Below are 20,239 nucleotides of genomic sequence, written 5' to 3' on the forward strand. Positions count from 1 at the left end.
TTGGGCCTTTATTGGACTGGACCCTATAGGAGGGAGTTGTTAAATATGCCCCTTTCCCCATTAGTTTTTACCTTTTCCTAGAGGGTTATTCTTCCTACACCTAACAAATTTCTTTTACACTCAACATATTTAAAAAAATATAACTTTACCCTTTTTTACTTCTTCTTCGTTCCTTCCTTTTCTCTTTTCTTCGTATAGCCTATAGATTAACAATCTGTAAGGCACTGTTCATTTGAAATTTTTGGCGCATCCATTAGTATATTTCTTCTCCTTCGCAAAGCTGGTGCTGATATTGTTCGTGGTGTATGTTTTTTGTTCGTGACTCCTTCCTAGTTTCTCCTCCGGTAGTTCCTTGTTGTCATCCGCAAGTTTCCTTTTCTCTGCTGTCGTGAGTAGCGTTGCGTCGTCATTGGTAATTTTTTTTGCCTTCATTTTTTCCATATAGATTGTCAATCCGTATGGTTTATACAAATTATTATTTTGTATGTTCATAAGGATTCCCTCATGTATCATACGGATTGTCAATCCGCATGGTTTAACACAATAAAAAACAAAGATGTATGGAAGGAAGGAGAAGGAGGCGTTAATGGTGTCTGGTGTTGCGGCCAGCAAGGGGGGAAAGGAGGCATCAATGGCGTGGGGAGGGGTGGTGTATTTGATTTTTAATTGAAGGATATTTTAATCTTTTTACTACACTTATTGGGTGAGTGCAGAAGAAGCTATGATGGGTGCAGGAAGAAATTTCCTTTCCTAAACCAATTTACCCCCTTCCTAGTTCCTCTTTACCGGCAGCGTGTGAAAAACTCGTGGCCTTTTCCCCTGTCATCACCATTCGTTCCACTTTTCTTTCTTCCTATTCCATTTTTTTTCCACCAAGTTTGAAGCTTTCCAGTTTTTCAACCACACCGATCTTCTTCTTGTCACTAATTTAGAGTACAAATCGAAACCGTAGCCATAAGCAAAACACAAGACAATACAGATCGAAATTTTCAGACTCCACACTCCCTTTATTCTTCACCTCCAAGGTTCCGGAAAGGAATTGAAATTGGGAACGAAATTCTGAGGATGCTTTGGGGAAAATAGTGAAAAAAAAGGGGGGAAAGGAGGTATATTTATTAATTTAGTTGGGTATATTTAACAATTGCCTTGACCTAATCCAAAAAAAAAAAACCCTCTCTGAAATTCAGCTTTCCTATTCGAATTCGATAACCGAACACCGACGGGTAAAACCTCATCAATCGTTCTTCTTCGACTTTGTTACGTATCTTCTTCCTCTGATCCCTTACCCCTTTATATCATTTCAGGGTAATTGTGATTCATATGATTGTTATTGTTATTTTCTGTTTAATTTTTCTCTCTGTTATAAATACTACTACTACTACTACTATCTCTCTTAACAGTTTGTGTGCGTTGCAGATGGAAGGTAGGCTTGCTGAAGAACTTTATGCTGAAAGTTTGCAACTGTCAAAATTAGAACTGACATCCACCAGTGCTGATGATCAAGAAAACAAGGCGAACGGTAAGATGTAGTGAGTGAATTGATATGGAGACACTTTTACTAAATGCCAGAAATGATTTACTTTAAAAATTACTCTATACTATAATACAGAGGCTGCATTGATGATTTAATGATATTGCCGGTTAGTCAAATAATCAGTAATGTATGCGGATAACTCGCTTTTTTTTTATGAAAGGGGCATACACTAACACTAGACGATTCAGTTATTAATATCTGTGTTATTGTTTTTCAGTCTCTTGCTTTAAGGTATCTAATTTTGTGTTATGGTTTTAGATTGTGATGATGATGATTTGAGTTTGTGGGATGATTCTGATGACAAGTTGGAGAGCTTGTCGGATTTGGACAGGGAGTGGCAGAGGAGGCATGACCAATTTCATACGGTATGTTGACATTCTAGAATTAATTTTCCTCATTTTAGTTTCTAATTTGTTTACCTCTATAATGTGACTACCTATTCATTTTTTTTCTCCATTTTAGATCGGGTATCGAGATGGTCTTATAGCGGCGAAGGAGGCTTCTGCACAGGAAGGGTTCAATATCGGTTTTAAACAATCGGTCCTTGATGGTTACAGTTGGGGTGTTGTAAGAGGTGTTACCAGGTATTGTGAGTGGGAAGATATGCAGTTTGTTTGAATTTTAATACTGTTAGTGTTACTGGTTTGCTAATGATTTTTTTAAAATTTTCTTTTTGGCCATTTGCTTGCTGTGAAGTGCTTTTTCTCATCTTCCACGTCAATTAAAAGCAAGGTTGATTGAAACACAAGAAAAAAGGAATGAATTCCAAGGCCTGTATGAATCCGTGCATTCTTTGTCAACAACAGATGCCCTCAGATTGTTTAGTAAAGAAATCAAAGCACAAGAAGCTTTGGAACAGAGTGAACACTCAGAAGTTAGCCATCACACAGCTGGTTTACAAGAGCAGCCTTCCCATGGCTCTCAATTGAGAAGTTATCGTGGACAACTTGAATCTCTGCTTTGTGATTTTCCTGCCATTGATATTCATTTACCTGAACCAAAATAAATGGTGATCTATAATTGTCAAGTATATTTGGCTTGAGTTACATACGACACTGTTTGTGTTGTTTACTTCACATCAGAACGTCTTGCTTTTTATCTTGAATTAACACAGAAGAAAAAAAAAACATTTGATCACTACAAATGAGTTTACTGCAGTTTATAGTTTTGAGGTGCACATATATGGATAAACTATCAACCACAATCTGAATTACAAAACCTCTGCAAGTTAGTATTATTATAGCATTAACCTCAAAACACTTAATTGGAATTATTCATTGAACCCAATATTTCACTCGCCATAATCTACAAATTAGTTTACTGCAGTTTATAGTTTTGAGGTGCACATATGTATAAACTATCAACCACAATCTGAATTACCAAAACTCAACAAGTTAGCATTATTATAGCATTAACCTCAAAACAGTTCATTGGAATTATTCATTGAACTCAATCTAATTCCTGATCGTGAAATATAGAGGAAAATAATAACAAAGTTATATAAAGCACATTTCGTTATATACAAATCTGGAGCATCATTGCTATTAATTATTAACATAAGATGCATCAAAAACAAATTAAAGAAAGTAAATGCCAAATTGCACTGAACAAGTTTGAGAAGCAACTCCACATCCTATTCTTGTGTTTCAGTTTCCATGTAAAAGCCACACGACCCTGCAAGTTCAATTTTCTCCAAGCTTCAAAAAGGAAATGCATAGCAAGTTACTTGTTGCAATAGGTGCTTGCAGATTACTCTTGGTCATGGAGATTGACCTTTTCTTGGTGTCTTACTCCTTTGATTCCCGTGCAAGATAGCACTTGCTAGAAGGAATCAGAGAAGACCTCTCTATGTTTCTACCTTGGTTGCATGCATACATCATCTACACGCTTGAATAGGCCTTGCATGAGCAAAGGGTGAATCATTTATTATACAGGCTTCACATTTGGGCATTGACATTACTGTTTCAAAAGCTTCAACCAGCAATGACACCTTCCTTTTCCCTGCTGGAGCAAGTTTTGTGACAGCCTGTCTGAGTGCAAAATCAAGCATCCATTCCTCTGCATCTTTTCTTTCATCTATCATTTGGTGCTTCAGCTCAACTTTCTCAGGTTCTGGCTCAGCAACCAAGGGCAGGAAATTTGGATTTTGTGGGCTGATCTTTCTCATTTCCTCATCCTCTTCCACAGTTCTCTTCCGCTTAGTTCCCCATTGCCAATTCTTGCTTGTGTGCTGCTCTTCACCACCATCTGTACTCAGGAACTTACTACCCTTAACTTGATTTTCCTCCAATAATTTCTGCTCCTGAACAATAATGGTGTTTTCCTCAGGCACTTCAGATGAGTGAATTTGGTTCTCTTGGCTAATTCCATCGTCGTCATCATTCTCTAGCCTTGCATTTCTGTCTTCACAGCTCTCATCAATCTTGCAACTTTCACTAGTCTTGTGGCCTTCACTATTCTCAACTGTCTCTTCATCAAGTACCATTGAGACACAACATGCCTCATAATCCACATGTTTTTCATTTTCTCTGCTGTTATGTTCTGCATTTGCCAAATATTGAAATACTTCCTCTGTCAAAGTAGATTGTTCATACTCGAAACTTGTACCATTGGACAAATAATCTGTTTCTTGAGTCACAAACTTGATGCTTTCACTTGTGTCTTCCAGGACAGAATTAGTGCAACAAGGTTGTGCATCAAAACTGGTCCTTTTCTCTTCTTTGGCTTCTTGGAGTGCTTTAACCAGAATGTCTGCATATTGGCTGCTAAAACTGGTCATTTTCTCTTCTTCAGCTTCTTGGAGTGCTTCTTCAACCAGAATGTATGCATATTGACTGCTAAAAATGTTGTGTAACCGCATTTCAGATATATCATGTGAACTCTCTAATAAGGACTCAAGTTTTGAGTTAGTCTCCTCCATTGAGTAGATGGAAGAATCAGTATCGTCCTCATGGTTGAATTCACAGAAGTGTTCCTCCTCCTCCCAGTCCATATCACTATATTGGGAATTGGACTCGTCCAATTCACTATTATCCATGTGTTCCCCGTCATAGCTAGCCTCATTGCAGTAGCTTCCTGTACAGGTTTCTTCATGAAACCAGTTAGGTGGGTGGTTTTCATCCCCATCTTCAGCATTTTGTCCTAGATAAAAGCTCCCCTTGATATCTGCTTCAATTGCAGCAGCATCAGCAAAGTAGTTTTTGAAATCCTCCTCGAAATTGATCTGAGACTTCGACAGATCATGAGTCACACCTGGAGTAACTTGCTTGACTCCATCGTCTTCTGTTGCAAAGCCATTCTCCTCATTTGTAAACTTGATATCTTCTTGTTTCTCAAGGTCTTTGAAAGAGTTGAATTTTCCCATTTCGTCAGCTCCTTCCCTTTCCTTAGCATAGATTTCAAAAAAGAAATCCATAGCAATTTCTTGTGCCAAGGGAGTGATTGTTGGATTACCTGTATCAGCTTCATCACATGCAGGTTTTCCATGAAAGACCATTTGCTCACTATAAGAGTCTTTTTTTGTGTCACAGGGGGGCACCTTCCATCTTTGAGGGCTTGCAGCTTCCGGCTTGATTTTCTTCTGAGTCTCCAAAAGATGCTTCCTTGCTGACATGAAGCTCTTCAATGGAGGCAAAGGAGCATGACCATGACCATGGCCATGGCCATTAAGAGAACAATATGTATATGGGCAAACCTTCATGAGTGAAACTCCCTTAGACTCAGTTCCCCCAGGGTGAAGCATGAGGTACTCGGGGAATTTACAGTCTTTCAAAGTTGAAGAGCAGGTAGCTCTCTCGGGTGCATTCACATCTTCAAACAGAACTGCTGATGTGAATTCTCTTGAACAAGCTTTACAAGGCTTAAAACTAGGAGTCTTCGTTAATGTTCTCATTGAATTCAAACTAGATGATCTTGACAATGTTTTTGCTGGTTCTTTGCAAGAAACAAAGCTAGCTTTTGAATTTCTCATGCATTTTTGTGGTAAACTCTTGCCATCTGAACTAGATTGGGTATTCCGATGACTAACCGGCAAAAGCTCCTTTTTTGCATATGAACTGCTGGTAGGCTTCATGTAATTGGGTGACCTTCTGACCAAAGCCTTCTGCTGTTGTGGGGATGCCTCAGCAGTTGGAACATGAAGAGGTGATAGCTTTCTTGGTTGGGATAAGCTCCTAACTGAAGGCAGTGATTGAGGAGGCTCGAAATCCGAAAGCTGAAATGACCTTGACTTCATCATTTTCTTCACCTTATCAGTTCCTTTGGTTTTGCCATCTTGATACTGAGAAGAATATGGCTTCAGGTTTGCTAAGCACTTGTCAGATTTGGCATGATCAGCATGGATACCAAGCTTGCTTAGAACCATTCTTTGAACCATATTCAAAAGAAAACAAAATACATAATAAGAGGGAATTTGGAATCAAAACTAGTCTTCCTTTCAGTGGTGGAGTTCAAGCACAAGAAGAAAATAAATCCTCTTGTGCTTTTGTTTTCCACAAAAGGAAACTCACATTGCAAGGAAAAAGGAGGGACTGCATCCCAGACAACCAGAAAAGGTCTCCCCTCTTGGTTTAATTTGCTTTGTTTGCAGAATGTTTCTTTCTTGCTTTTTCTCAGTTGCTGTTGGGCAGGTAATGGAATTTGAACAAGGATGATACAAGTGTTTCATGCTGATGCGTACTAACACAGGGTTAAGGGACCCTTTGTGCTTGAGCATTATAAGTACTTGTAACACCAGAACTCCCCATTTGCTAGTGACTTGTATCTTATATTTAAAGCATAAAATCGTTGTTGATTTGATTCCTCAGCTTATCCCCCCTTCAAATGACTAAATTACCCTCTCTTTGATTCAGATAAGGAAAACCTTGTGGCATTTTCTAGGTGACAGATGAAGACATCAAATATTTTTTTCTACTTTGTCATACTTTTGTTCAATGGCAATTAAGTTTTATTAAGGCAGCCTTTTGGTTCACGAAATCACCTCAACTGTTTTTTGCTTTCAATCAATTGCTTGTTAATGGTGCTGCATAAATAGATTTATAAGTATTGTGTCATTAAAATGGTAGGTATTTTATCGAATGGAATGGATGGATTTTGAATAGCTTTTTCAATTTTTTTATGCATAGTAGTCTTCAGTTCGTACAGTGTTGTTGGGTTAGTATTTTATTGAGGAGAATAGCAGTTGAAAGTTAAAAGTAGCGAAATTTGCTCAATAAAAATAACAATGAATGGAAAGACTTTTTTTGGTCTACATGAGCGGAAAGACAAATATGTTCATAAATTGTAGAAGTTATGGAGGACGCGTGCATCTCCTTGTATATTTTTCCTCATCAATTTTGCCACAATTCACATACATAAAAAGAATGCATGCTATGAGATCCTTGTTAATAATATAACAAAATGTATGCACAACAAATTAGTAATATAACTTATATTAACCAATCACTTGTGCTACTCTTATTAATTTGATAACTCAGCTAACTAGCCAAAGTAGGGTAATAGGATGGGATGGAAGAATGAGGGAAAATATAATACAATTAGGTGCTATCTTTGAAAGAAGAAAAAAAAATGTTTTTTGCAACGAAAATATGCCATGTAACAAATTGTATAGATAAATTTAGTCTCTTAAGATCTTGTCTGAGTTATATTCTACCACCCGTTTTCTTCAACTTTAGTATACCCACTTCCTTCTCGCATTAGGTTTAGAACCTTCCTTGTGTTTAAATAAATGTGCAACTCACATCACATGCAATGTCAGTAGTTGATAATGAATGAATAGAACATTTTTCTATAATTCAACGATTAATTAATAAATTTTAGATTCATGATAATTAATAACAATGGTTTCGAAGTTTATAAGTGGCTATAGTTGTTTTTATTAAACGAATACAAGTAATCGTGTACTTTAATACTGAGAAATTTGCAATAATTTAAATTAGGTGTAATGCAAGTTTGTCCGTTTAAGAAACATAGTTGATAATTGGAAGCATAAGCAATGATCAGGAAGCATGGTGCATGGAAGGGAGGTATGAATTTTTGCCTTTATGAAGTCAGGAAAACAAGTCTGTAGTCGGCGAAATGGGCTGTCTGTGGGCCCTAAATGGGTCATGGGCCCATCTCAAACTAATCTCTCCGCTCCCTCCAAGATTCAAAGAATGATAAAATAGTAATTATGGTATGGACTATGGACCCCAATAAGAAAAAGGTTGAGACTTAAAATCAAATGGTAAGTTATCACCCTAAACAAAAAGGGTAATGCCATCATTAGGATATGGTCATTTTATCTTTTATGATCAATCTGATGTAACGAAACGCCACCGACCAGTGTTTGCTCTTAGGTAATTGATAATGATCTTAAAATAAAAAGTAGCTATCAGAAATAAGGTCAATGAAGATGTTTTTGTGTAGTATTCGAAAATCGTTTAAATCAGTTTGTGGAGAGCATGATCAAAGGTCCTACATGATGTAGTTGGGAAGGGAAATAAAAGAAAGAAGCACAACTCATGTTTTTTTTATTCGTGGAAAGTATAAAAAGTATAATAATTTACACATATTTATTCAACCAATTCAACTACACTAATCTTAACAAGTACCACTATATTCTTGGTGCAGTACTTAACAACTGTTCTATATTATTTACCCATTTGTGTCCTTTTATTTGTAACTCCACGTATATATGCTAGGAATATTTTTTGATATATATAATTGCTATTTGTGAAAAAGGTTACTGTTAGAATTGATTTGATATCTTGGCATGAAAAGGTTGCTGAAGACTTCTCCCGTTAATTATTAAAATAACAATTTTTTAAGGCCGTAAACAAACTGAGATGGCAGTTAAGGAATAGATATTAAACTTCTAGAAAAAATACAGAAGTCTTGATTAATGATTATTGTATAACCGAAATGTTATCTGTTCAAGAAAAAATATTTTGGGTCATTACCTTTTGGTCTTCCCTGTTCCTTTTAGATGTCTAAATTTAATAAATTCTACGTATTTATCCTTTTTTCTAATATTTTTGAATAATTAAAATGCTATAGTAACTAGTAATAAATTATTAGTAAAAAAATAATATAAACAATTTCATCGACAATCATTCTCTTTATCACAATAATTAGTTTTTTTAACTGATTATAATTAGTTTGTTATATTTTCTGTTTTAAACATTTAAAAGTAAACAAACTGAAAGCACCTTGAAGTCATAGTTTCTTCAAAAAAATAATTTTCCTATTAACTATCCCCATCTTCAATGGCCATATACCGCGTAAAATAATCATTAATGTTGATTTAAATATTTTTTGTCATAAAGTCTAAAAATAAAAATACATGGACCCATTCTTCTACAGTATATAATTTTAATTTGAATTTGAAAGATGGAGGATTTTTTTTAGATCAAAGATGGAGAAGGTTAATTGAATATCTAAAGTTTATATTTAATTATCATTATAACAATAAGCTCCTTACAATCTCAGCCTATAAAATGATTTCAAAGTTATGAGTCAATTGTGACAGGGAAAGACAATCCTTCCTTCATTCCAGAAACAGTTTCAATCTTTCTTTTGTTTGATTAAAAACTCAATCAATGGACAATCAGTTCAAGTGATAAAAAAAAATCAGTTTTTTTGGATTAAAAAAATCAGTTTTGATTTCAAGTTAATATTTACATTACTTTTCTATATTTGATTTAAATGAAACATATTGATAAGTGTTATAATTTTTTATAATTAAAAATTTAAACTAATATTTAATAATAATTTTATAGATAGATATCAGTGGGGAGAATTACTTTTATGATATAATACACATCCATAGATATCAAAAATTATTTTTATATAACAAAATTGTGTGTTTACTTTTTATAGTGAAATAACCTCTTTGGTACTTTCTTATTTCTTATTTAATCACTTGTGTTTCTATTTCTCTTTATATGTACCTTTTAAACTTGAGCATCAGAACAAATTAGTTTTTTCCTTAATTAAAAAAAATTATTTAACTTATTTTTGTTAATTAATATTGAAACTCCTTCAATCTACTTAAATATCACATTTTTAATATAAAAATTATTTAATTCTTTAATCATTTCCTTAAAGTATTTTTTTAATAGACTACAAATATATTATGCAAAATGTCACCTTGATTCAATTTGGATGACAAAATTCTTCTTTTAATCATTTAAATACTATTATATATTAAGACTTGAACTCGAGTCGAGATCAATTAAGTTGATACTACTCATGTTACTTAATTCACATGTATGTGATTCCTTAAACCAATTATTAACAAAAACATAAATACTTCTTTTCCAATTCTCTCTTTCCAAAGTAGTAGATATTTCGTTCAATACATTTTTTAAAAAACAGTAACATATTTTTTTGTGTTACTTCTCATTTTTTTTGTTATATGTTTACAAATTAAGCACAGAAAAAAGTGTTCACAATTTTATTATCTGTATAAAATTATTAAATATTAACGATCGTGGTTCTAGAAAACAGTGATTGTACACCAAAATAGAACATTTCCTTTATAATAATAGTACTTGCACAATTCTTACATTTACAATCCTATCCTATATATATACATACAATCGTAGAGGTTAGTTTTTGTAATCAAACTCGAATGAAGTTGTCCAAAGTCCAAACTGGAAGAATTATCTCCTGCTTAGAGATTGACATTTGACAATATGAAATAAAACAAACGGAATTTGTATACAAAAGAAAGAGATTTATATTCCTTTCCGAACAGCAATAAGTAGTACGACAAAAATAGGAGAAACAAGAAAAAGAATATACGGCAAAACCTGATTCATTGCACTTTCTTGAACCGGGCCATCTCCTCCGGGATAGTTAGATTTATTTTCAACAAATGCATCAAAATAATTCTGGTAGTCTGAGTTCTTTAAATAAAATTGAGATCCTGTTGTCATCTTCATCATTTCCATAGCCTGCCAAGAGTTTGTAATTAGCCATGAATGCAAATAAAAAATAAAAAGAAATATATGCCTTCTTTTCCATGACCAGCTGGGGCAGACAAGTAATGTGGGGGCATAAACTAAATTTACGAATGATTGCTAAGTGCTAAGAATCCTACATGTGTCATTCGTGGGAAACATCATAGAGTAGAGTGCTTTAAACACTAGACAAAGTACAGTTCTTTTAAATTCAGCTTGCAGTGTTATTTAGCAAATCATTTTGCAGAAAGACCTAAAAAACATTGCCCACCAGAAATTACCTGAAAGCTGTACATGAACTGTCTTGCTTTCTTGCTTACTTTAGGATTTGGATGAGATTTAAGCTTCTCATACATACCTCGAGCCTCATTGGACCTGTCAATCATCACAATATGTTTTTGATATCTTGAAAAAAGAAAAACAGGCCAATTCATAATAAGCACCAGCACTTTCCAGTCTCATGCTGTAGTTGTTTAGAAGACAAAGTCCCAGTAACAAATGTAGAATCTAAATGTTTGCCAAGACTGCAGGGCTCGGCAATAAAAACATACAACCTATTTTCAACAGAAAACAAGGTCTCATCATCAAAACTAGCTGAGTTTCAGCATACTGCGGCGACAAGTATTTCATTGCCATAATTTGCCCACGGGTTTCAACTTCATCACTTTTGAACGGTTAAATTAGTTAAAGGCCGTCTAAAAAATTAGACTGAAACTTCACTATTAGCTAGTTATGTCTTGTCCTTTGCATCAAGCAAAAAAAATGACAATAAAATGCTGATGGTGACTGTGACTTAAATTTGACCTCTTCAATGGCAAAGATACCCAACTCCAGAATGAGCTTCAACAAAGCCTGAGCCATCTTAGTGAGGGGAAATCAATGCTTTAATTAGAGTTGAATTCTGGAGTCAGATCCTGTATTCCCAACATAATCTATTTTGGGGTGGGGGAGGTGAGAAGTCCATTGTCATCATTTTGAATCAAAAGCCTCAACTATAGAATATGATTGGGTGATGACATCATCGAGAAATGAAGATAAATTTCTGTCAAGGGCCCAAATTTCTGAATTGGCCGTGATAAGGATAACAATATTAGAGACAGCTAGGCAATACAAGATAAACCAATTTGAATCTAACACCACACCATAATATGATTTGTTTTCTAAACTACTTAGTTGTTTATCCTTTTAAGTTAAACTAACAGCATTATACAAAACACATAATTTTGAATCAAAAACAGTTATCAACATGATCACAACACAGCTGAATGAACAACCAAGCATATGCATATTTAATATTAGGATGTGTCATCAATTCTATGTAGAACACAATCTGGTAGTTTCCTTGAGAAGTTCAGATATGTCATGAAGTTTCTGAACATACCTACTGAGGGAGTCTTGACAAATCGACCACTGCAAAGCAGCTAATCCATGAAGCTCACTCTGCACAGACATGATTAATCTCATGCATATATTCCTCCAAATATATATTTTTTCTCTAGTTTCCCTGCTAGAGTATATGTCATTACATTTAAAAGTTCAAAAATTAGATACAATGCTAAGCTCAATTAAAGTAGAAAAAAGGGGCATCTTCCGCTGGTCCTTGTATTCACCTTCAATTCATTAAGCAAGACTTTAGTTCGCTTTCAGAGACATGATATTAGCTTTTTTATGGAAAAGATAGATATTTTTTTTTTCAAGTCTGGTAAGTATTTTTATTTAAAACATTTACCTGGAAGGTTAATTTATCCATAACCTTCTCATAGTAGGGCAATGCTTCCTTCAGCTTTCCCACATTCATTAATAAGTCACCATCCTTCAATGCCTATAAATATCATATGCAATTTAGAGATTATATTGTGCTTGGATTTTTAAGCAACAAACAAACAACTAAAGAAGAGACAAATAACTAATTAAATTTTAAAAAAAAAAAACCATCTGAATTCTGAAGTAAAAGCATTTGGAAGTTAGATGTCCTAGCTAATTTTCATAAATTTCATGTTTGTCTCATATTTCCACCCACCCTCCTGCTCCAAATTGTCAATTGCAGCTCTGAACTGGCGGCTTTATTGCTATAACCAATGAAGATTGAATTTATTAAGTAGGAGGAAAGTTGCAGTTCTATTACAAATCTAAGAGACTATTATTGTGTCCATCAAATTAAGGTTAAATCAATTCAATTTCAAATTGGCATTTAGATGTTGCTTGATTAATTGATTTGATATGGACAAGCAAAAAGGACTAAAAAAGTTTGTTTACTTAAAAGCATCAGCTTTGAAATTATAGTTTTCTTGTGAATACAATTGCTTGAGATGAAAACCATTAAAAGGCTCTAGGCTCCAAATTTAGTTTATGACCACTTCTTGTATCTTGAACATTTCAGGAAGAACAGATAAGTTGAATGTCAATCTATCATATTCTATCAAACCAAGTCATTTCCTTCATTTGAGTAAACCAAGAAAGCAGAGCAGCTTGAGCCATCATTTTTTTTTCTATTGGTCATAACCATGAAAGTTAATGAATACAACAACCAATAACTACGATAGAAAAAACGCCCAACAATGTGCATTAAAAGGAAAGAATGCCAGTAATATTTGGATATCACTAAATATGCTTACCTCCTCGCACTCAGATTTCAGCTTTGGATCAACATTCAATCCAGTTTTCTTCTTGTAGGCAGCAAGTAGCTGCTTTGTGCGTGCTTCTTTAACAGCTTTTTCTTCTTTGGTCTCTAGAACCTCTCCTGGACGTATAACTCTTCCACCACCAAACTGAAAAGGCCCCAAAGGAAAATGTAAAGAGTGGACTACTAAGTTGTTTTCATTCGGCAGGACAATTTGACAAACACTAAATGCCATACTGTTTTTGAAATATTGCCAGGTCTAGGAAAGACACCCCAGGTAGAAACTTTTGGCTTGTAAAGTTCAGCCTCGTCTTCCTTATTAGTTTGTTCAGGTTCTGGAGTCGTTGCATCATCAAACTTGCTTGTATCTCCAATAATAAGCTCCACCTCAGGCAAGTCACCATCAAAGTAAGGTTCTGAAATAGGAACCAATCCAGGTGGCAATCCCCTAGTCATCTTCTTATCTGCAAAGTCAAGCCCTGCAAAATCCATCCTTGAAACTGAAAGTTCTCCCTTCTTACCAACCTTATTTTTTCCTGAACTCCTCTCACTCACTCCCAGGGATCCTAGAAATGAATTCAGACATCCATTTTAGAACAAAATGCATATTGAAGGACACACACATACCTTCTCCTTATGCATATTAAAGAAACATCGATGTAAGTCCAAGTGAGATGAAAGATTTCAACAAATTTGAAGTGTATAAGTTGATTTTCACTTCGGGGGAAAACTCAGTTCGTTATACCTTCTCGTTATGCATATTGAAGTTTATGGGTTATTTGTTTAAACTTATAATAAGTAATTTTACTAGGTTAATTAAGTTTTTATTCTCTCAACTTTTTTATATTCCAATTTTTAAAGTTGTTTTTACAAGTTTAGTCATCCATTCATTTTTTCATCAGCATTTTTGCATCAACATTTTTAGTTCCTCAAATATTTTTTTGTTTACTTTTAGTCTCTCATTTATTTTTATTGCCTAACTTTATTTCTTATTTTGTTCATTTTTAGTCCCTTATTTTTATATATTATGAACTAATTGTGAGAAATAAAAAAATAAACAACTAAAAATAGACAAAAAAATTAAAGGAATGAAAGTACTGAAAGAAAATTAATAAAAAAAACTAAAAGTTGTTAAATAAATAAAGCGAGTAAAAATTAGAATATGAAAAGGTTGAAATACTAAAAACTTAATTAAGCCTAAGTTAACCAATTTTTTAAAACAAGTGTTTTTTAAAATAACAAATAGGAATTTGTTTCTCAACATACAAAAAAAAACTGTTTTTTTAGCATAACAGTTTAGACAAATAGACCAAAAAAAATATTTATTTTATCAAAATAAATCTTTTTTGATAAATAAACTGATCATATATTCCGGACTGTTTGGGTAAATTTATTTAAAATTATTTATAAGAAAAAAGAATGAGATGAATTTCTCTGTGAGATCGATCAACTCATGATTACCTAATTCGTAATGTGTCTCATAACTTCTATAAAAGAGGAGAGAAGATCTTTATTCTATTACATGAATAAAGCCCACGAATGAATTTACTCGCAACAACAACAATTATTATTACCTTGAGTTGTTTCAGTAACAGCTGCAACGGCTTTATTCTGCTTGTACTTTTTGGCCTTCTCGATTGCAATCTTCACAGAATCTGGCAAATCCTTTGGGGTCTCATCACCAACGTTTCTCTCTTCAGCCGAATTTTCATCATTATTATAATCAGCTTTATACGCGTTGGCCTTGCTAAACGCCAACTCCACGGGATCAACGGGTGCGGCGGGCTCTGGAGCGTCGGGGGAGGCGGGCTCAGAAGATTCAGCATTGTCTGGGCCCACGGCCCAAAAGAGCAGCTTGGCGGGCTTGTACGTTGTTGAAGGCGGCGGGCCTGCTGCGAGTTTTGCCGGGGACACGACGCGCAATGAAGAGAACCATGGAGGCTGTAAACAAGCCATGTGTGAGCGAGAGAAAGAGAGAACAATCAGCAGCGAGTATGTGTCGCAGTGTTTGCAACGTAGAGTAATCCAGACATTCAGTTTCTTCTGGTTCTTATCCTGTTCTTACTTGTTAGTTAGATAAGGCAAAGCAAACCAACAATTTTTCTAAAATTTTTATTCAGCTTAACTACATTATTTTTTAATTTCAATTTAGTGTTTTTAATTTTTATTTTTGTAAAAAAAATATTTTAGTCTTTATAAAAAATATTTTTATTTTATTTTTCATCTTGAAATATTTTAAATAATATTTAATTAATAAAAAAATATATAAATTAAAATAAAAAAAATGTTAAATTCGAAGAACGAAAAAATATTTTATTTTTTTATTTTTTATTTTATCAAGTTTATTAATTCCTCATTTTAATTTTTTTCACAATTTTAAAATACATATTGTTTAATACTAGTAGTGTTTTTATCTATAATTACAATAATAATAAACCATAGTTTTTTATTTGTCGATAATGTAAAAACTTCAATATATGAATTTAACTCTCTTTTTTATTCATATTTCACATAAATCTTAATTAAGCTATAATTATATAGGTAATGTTTGATGCACAATTATATTAACATATATCTATTAACGAAACTAGTTTAGTAGTTGTAAGAAAGTAAAATTACTTACAATTCAAATTAATGATTATTTAAGTGGACTTTCTTTATAGTCTCACAATATGTCATTGACATCCGGTTGATATTGGGGTAGTTTTTCCGTTCTACCGCTTTTATTCAATAAAAATATAAATAACTTTTTAAATATGTGTATGTTATTTTTTTTAGTTTTTTTATACAAAAATGATTTTAAGTATTAAAGAATTTATATTAATTTATAATTATATCTAAATGGATAAGGGTGGTGGAAGAGGTAGTGGGATTTCTCCCTATAACAAAAATTAGCAATTAATATTGATCAATTAGACAAAAAAGATATTTGATTTATTTTATAGTTAAAATAGAAATAAATACAAATATAAATAAAGTGTGAAACTCATGTATAATTTCACATGTCATGATACATCATTTATTATATAACAAAAAATATTATATTTAAGATTATCCTAATTAAGACATGTATGATTATTATAAGTGGTAAAACTTCTCCTTTTTAAGTATTTGATATATTTACATGTTAAATACTCAAATTCAATATTATTGATTAAGTCTACAACAATTTCATATCAATTGAACTTTTTACTTAAATAAGCATTTTGAAAAGGTTAAGTTTGAAACCTTTTTCATAAGTGAATTAAGTGAGGTGAAGTCTTACTTATACTATGATATAGGCCCTTGATTGGTCTTTAAAAAGTTATATTTTTAAACGTGTCATGTGATTGTTGTCATATTTTCAATGTATTTTTTTTACATATCATGGTGCTAATAAAAAAATTATACTTATATTTTAAACATGTTACAGTGTAATATGCAGTATTAACTTATTTATATATTTGTTTTATAATATATATAACTAAAAGTTATTGACACAACTAATTTAACATTTAAGATTTTTAACAAAAATTCAAATACGATTATTAGCTTGGACATGAAATATTATCTACACAAAAAATATTAATGAGATGTACACAAATAATTATCTATTTTTTATTTCTTCATAAACATTTTAATTTTTATGTTATTTCTTCATAAACTTAAAAATGTATATTTTATATTATATTTCTATTGTTTTCTTAAGGCATTATGTATGTTCTTGAAGACATTCTAAAATTAATTTTTTTTATTGATTAAGTTCATTATTTTTTTCATATTTTTTCAATATATTGATATTAACCTACATTCTTCTTCAAATATGTTTTCTATTTTTAATTTTTATTGTATTTTTATTTATATCTATATTTATAAATTTAATTTAATCAACTATTATAGTATTTTACAGGCTCCTATTTGGAAATGGGCTTTTATTATTGGATCTGAACACTGACTCGGGCCAACCCAACAACAAAGGGTTTTTTATTATAAAAATGAAAAATAAAAAGGTTAGGGTTTTTGCAGGCTCGTTTATATAAAAGGGAGTCCTTATCTTCTCGCATTGTTTTAGGTTTTCTTAGATAGAGTTGTTACCATTTGCTCCCAGTACAGAGCTTAACCGAGCTTCACAAAGGTACCATCTTTATTGCTCTGCTATTCAATCACCAAATTTCATATCCCTTTCGTTGCACCTTGTTTGGGTTATGTTAATTATTGGTTACATCGGTTTCTCAACCATTTGGTTTTGACTTTCTTGTAATGTTTTGGTGATATGATGATTTCGAGTTCTATTTGATTATTTGTTTTCTGAATTTGGGTCCTTTCATTGGGATAAATATACTGTTTCTCTCTTTCTTTATAGATGGGATTTTGGAAACGATTTTAGTTGCAATTGTTTTTTGGTTCATCAATTGGTTTTAGGGCTTCTATTTTGTCGAATCATATATATTTTTTTCCCATTGCAAATTTCAGCTTGGTGGGAAGTGTTGGAGATAAAAGTATGATGGCTGCTTTTAATTATTTTCTCATGTAAAAGACTGAAAGTTGTTGGATATTATATAAAATTATGATATGGAGTTAGAGTTGCCAATTCAATATAGTATTGTCTGTATGATGTAAGACGTTGTAGTTATCTTTTCTAGAATATGGATTTAGTGCAACACACGTGTGGGCCTTAGTTAACTCAGTGTTGTCACCCTGTTAACTTTTCACATTGCCTCCAAGGATGAACAAAAATAAAACTTTCGTTCTTCTGAGCTGTTTCCATGCGGAAAAATATTGGAGACCTGAACTGAGGAGGCCTTGTATAAGATCCTTCTGTATTATATATGCTACTTTGTTGATTTTTCTTCAGATTGATTGTTGCAATTTTATTTTATTAATGCATTTTCGTTTGATGTAAGATGTAGTACTTATCCTTTCTAAAATAGGGATTTAGTGCAACACACATGGGCTTTATTTAACTCAGGGTTGTCACCTTGATATTGATATGATCTAGTGTAAAATTGTAGTTAAATTCACAGTGTCCAAGCCTAAGAGTTGAGTCCTGTTTTGATGGGTAGCACGGCATCTTTTCAAATCTAATTGTTTGGCTTCAATATGGAACAAGCAACATATAACTTCTCTGTTATGAATTTGCATGTGCATTTAAGTTTTGGTAGCCGACACTAAGAAAAGTCCATGTAAAATGACTTCTGCTGTTCAAGTAGCATGTATGTTATGTATCCTTCAATTATACAATGTAGACTGATGGATTATTGGTCTTTTGTCATATATTTCCTCTCTAGTTTTATTACCATTAATTTTTGGATCTTTGGATGGTCCTAGTTGCTTATGGTGAAATTTATGTTTTTCTTCTTTGCCTTTACCCAGATGAATCGGGAAAAGTTGATGAAGATGGCCGGTTCGGTTAGAACTGGGGGAAAGGGTACCATGAGAAGGTATATCTATACATTTAACCTGGGCTTTCAATGAAAAGTCAGTATTGCCAATATTAGATTTTAACTTGCTATGTTCTTCAAGATGCTTTGGTAAATCTTGTTTCATTGGATGTATCATCCTTAGTCTCATATGGATATATGATTTAGTTTAACTTTTCTCCCTCTCCTCCCTGGCTCCCCGCTTTTACACTCTGCACTTATTTGAGGGTTTGCAGTCAATTCGTTGGCTTTATTTTTTGTAATTAAACACAAAATGAATCTGTTGTGTTGAAAGTTCTCTTAATGTTTTGTCTTATGTTCGGTCTAGAAAGAAGAAGGCTGTCCACAAGACAACAACCACAGATGACAAAAGGCTTCAGAGCACCCTGAAGAGAATAGGGGTGAATGCCATCCCGGCTATTGAGGAGGTCAATATCTTTAAGGATGACGTAGTTATCCAGTTTCTAAATCCCAAAGGTAATATCAGTCCACAATATTTAGAACATATATATTTATATTTTTTAATATAATAGACTATATATTTCTTCAATTATATTAAGTTGGAAAATTTTGTTTCCAGTTCAAGCATCCATTGCTGCTAATACTTGGGTTGTCAGTGGTTCTCCACAAACAAAGAGTAAGCATCTATAACTTTCGTCTTCATTGTCATATGCCTTGCTCTAATTTTCTCTCTCGTAGCATTTCCAATTTTTTTTTACATGTTAATCTTCAGGTTTTACTAAATTAGCAATTGACATAATTTTTTTTCGTTTTACAGAGTTGCAAGATATACTCCCTAGCATTATCCACCAATTAGGTATATATTTTGAATTTTATCGAAGTCATCTTTGGTGTTTCTCATGCCTCAGTTTAACATTTTTTATTATCAAAATACAGGACCAGATAACTTAGAAAACCTGAAGAAGCTAGCCGAGCAATTCCAGAAGCAGGCTCCTGAAGGAGCCGCCGGTTCAACCACAGCTCAAGAGGAGAATGATGATGACGATGTCCCGGAGCTTGTTCCAGGCCAGGATTTTGAGACAGCTGCTGAGGAGACCAAGGCTGCTTCTTAAGTGTTATTGTTACTGTGCCATCGCCATATATCTCCTGTGTTTTTATTTTTTTTCCCTTGATTTTCCTTTTTTTTAAAAGTATTTCAGGTGTTCGGTTCTCCCCTCATATACTCTAAACAGTTCAAATACTCTATTAAATATGCTTTCTTTCATCTAACTAGGTATTCAGTTTTTGACCGCATCTGTCATCCACAACACCGTTTATTGGCATTATTTGCGGTTCGGTAGTTAATCTAAGGGGTAATCAATTCGAGACCTCTCACTAATTTGGCTTAGTTTGAAGTTAGTTTTGATGGATTTGAGTTCTAAACGAACGTGTTTTTAGTATGAGTTGGTGTTGTGATTTTGACCATCATAACCTATTTTGAAGTTGTAATTTAGTCCCTGAAATGTACACGGTTTCAAGTTTGTTTCTGAATTCAAATAAATTAAAAAAGTTCTCCCTTATTTTTTCCTGAACTCCTCTCACTCACTCCCAGGGATCCTAGAAATGAATTCAGACATCCATTTTAGCACAAAATGTATATTGAAGGGGACAAGCACATACCTTCTCGTTATGCATATTAAAGAAACATCAATGTAAGTCCAAGTGAGATGAAAGATTTCAACAAATTTAATAAAGTGTATAAGTTGATTTTTTAACTTCCTGGGGAAATTGGGTTCATTTTACC

At 33.1% G+C, this 20,239-nt stretch overlaps 4 protein-coding genes and 1 non-coding gene across 6 annotated transcripts; 3 read left to right on the top strand and 2 right to left on the bottom strand.

The window, feature by feature from the left end:
- Positions 1–792: 792 nt before the first annotated feature.
- LOC100783658 (uncharacterized) lies at positions 793–2,610 on the top strand. 2 transcript variants are annotated; one of them, XM_006590815.4, is made up of 5 exons: positions 793–1,305; positions 1,417–1,519; positions 1,793–1,899; positions 1,997–2,118; positions 2,231–2,610. In XM_006590815.4, the coding sequence occupies exons 2-5, from the start codon at positions 1,417–1,419 to the stop codon at positions 2,538–2,540; spliced, it is 642 nt and encodes a 213-aa protein (XP_006590878.1). In that variant the 5' UTR covers positions 793–1,305; the 3' UTR covers positions 2,541–2,610. The 2 variants fall into 2 exon arrangements, with proteins under 2 accessions (XP_006590878.1, XP_006590879.1); XM_006590816.4 differs by having other exon boundaries at positions 793–1,106.
- A 331-nt stretch (positions 2,611–2,941) lies between these two features.
- Positions 2,942–6,258, bottom strand: LOC102663818 (uncharacterized). Its single transcript, XM_006590817.4, has one exon. The coding sequence runs from the start codon at positions 5,907–5,909 to the stop codon at positions 3,411–3,413; it is 2,499 nt and encodes an 832-aa protein (XP_006590880.1). The 5' UTR covers positions 5,910–6,258; the 3' UTR covers positions 2,942–3,410.
- A 3,769-nt stretch (positions 6,259–10,027) lies between these two features.
- Positions 10,028–15,182, bottom strand: LOC100784194 (uncharacterized). The gene is made up of 7 exons (XM_003537809.5): positions 14,671–15,182; positions 13,334–13,662; positions 13,092–13,244; positions 12,206–12,298; positions 11,858–11,916; positions 10,758–10,851; positions 10,028–10,470 (listed from the first exon to the last, which is right to left on the bottom strand). The coding sequence occupies exons 1-7, from the start codon at positions 15,050–15,052 to the stop codon at positions 10,252–10,254; spliced, it is 1,329 nt and encodes a 442-aa protein (XP_003537857.1). The 5' UTR covers positions 15,053–15,182; the 3' UTR covers positions 10,028–10,251.
- A 1,955-nt stretch (positions 15,183–17,137) lies between these two features.
- Positions 17,138–19,725, top strand: LOC100499834 (uncharacterized). Its single transcript, NM_001249717.2, has 6 exons — positions 17,138–17,210; positions 18,449–18,516; positions 18,824–18,972; positions 19,076–19,132; positions 19,274–19,312; positions 19,393–19,725. Exons 2-6 carry the CDS (start codon positions 18,449–18,451, stop codon positions 19,566–19,568), a joined length of 489 nt encoding a protein of 162 aa, NP_001236646.1. The 5' UTR covers positions 17,138–17,210; the 3' UTR covers positions 19,569–19,725.
- On the top strand, positions 17,792–17,877 carry LOC112998415 (small nucleolar RNA Z159/U59). Its single transcript, XR_003263516.1, has one exon. It is a non-coding gene; the product is annotated as a small nucleolar RNA Z159/U59 (small nucleolar RNA).
- Positions 19,726–20,239: the final 514 nt, after the last annotated feature.

Source organism: Glycine max, chromosome 11, assembly GCF_000004515.6.
Source record: "Glycine max cultivar Williams 82 chromosome 11, Glycine_max_v4.0, whole genome shotgun sequence".
Taxonomy (NCBI): Eukaryota; Viridiplantae; Streptophyta; class Magnoliopsida; order Fabales; family Fabaceae; genus Glycine; species Glycine max.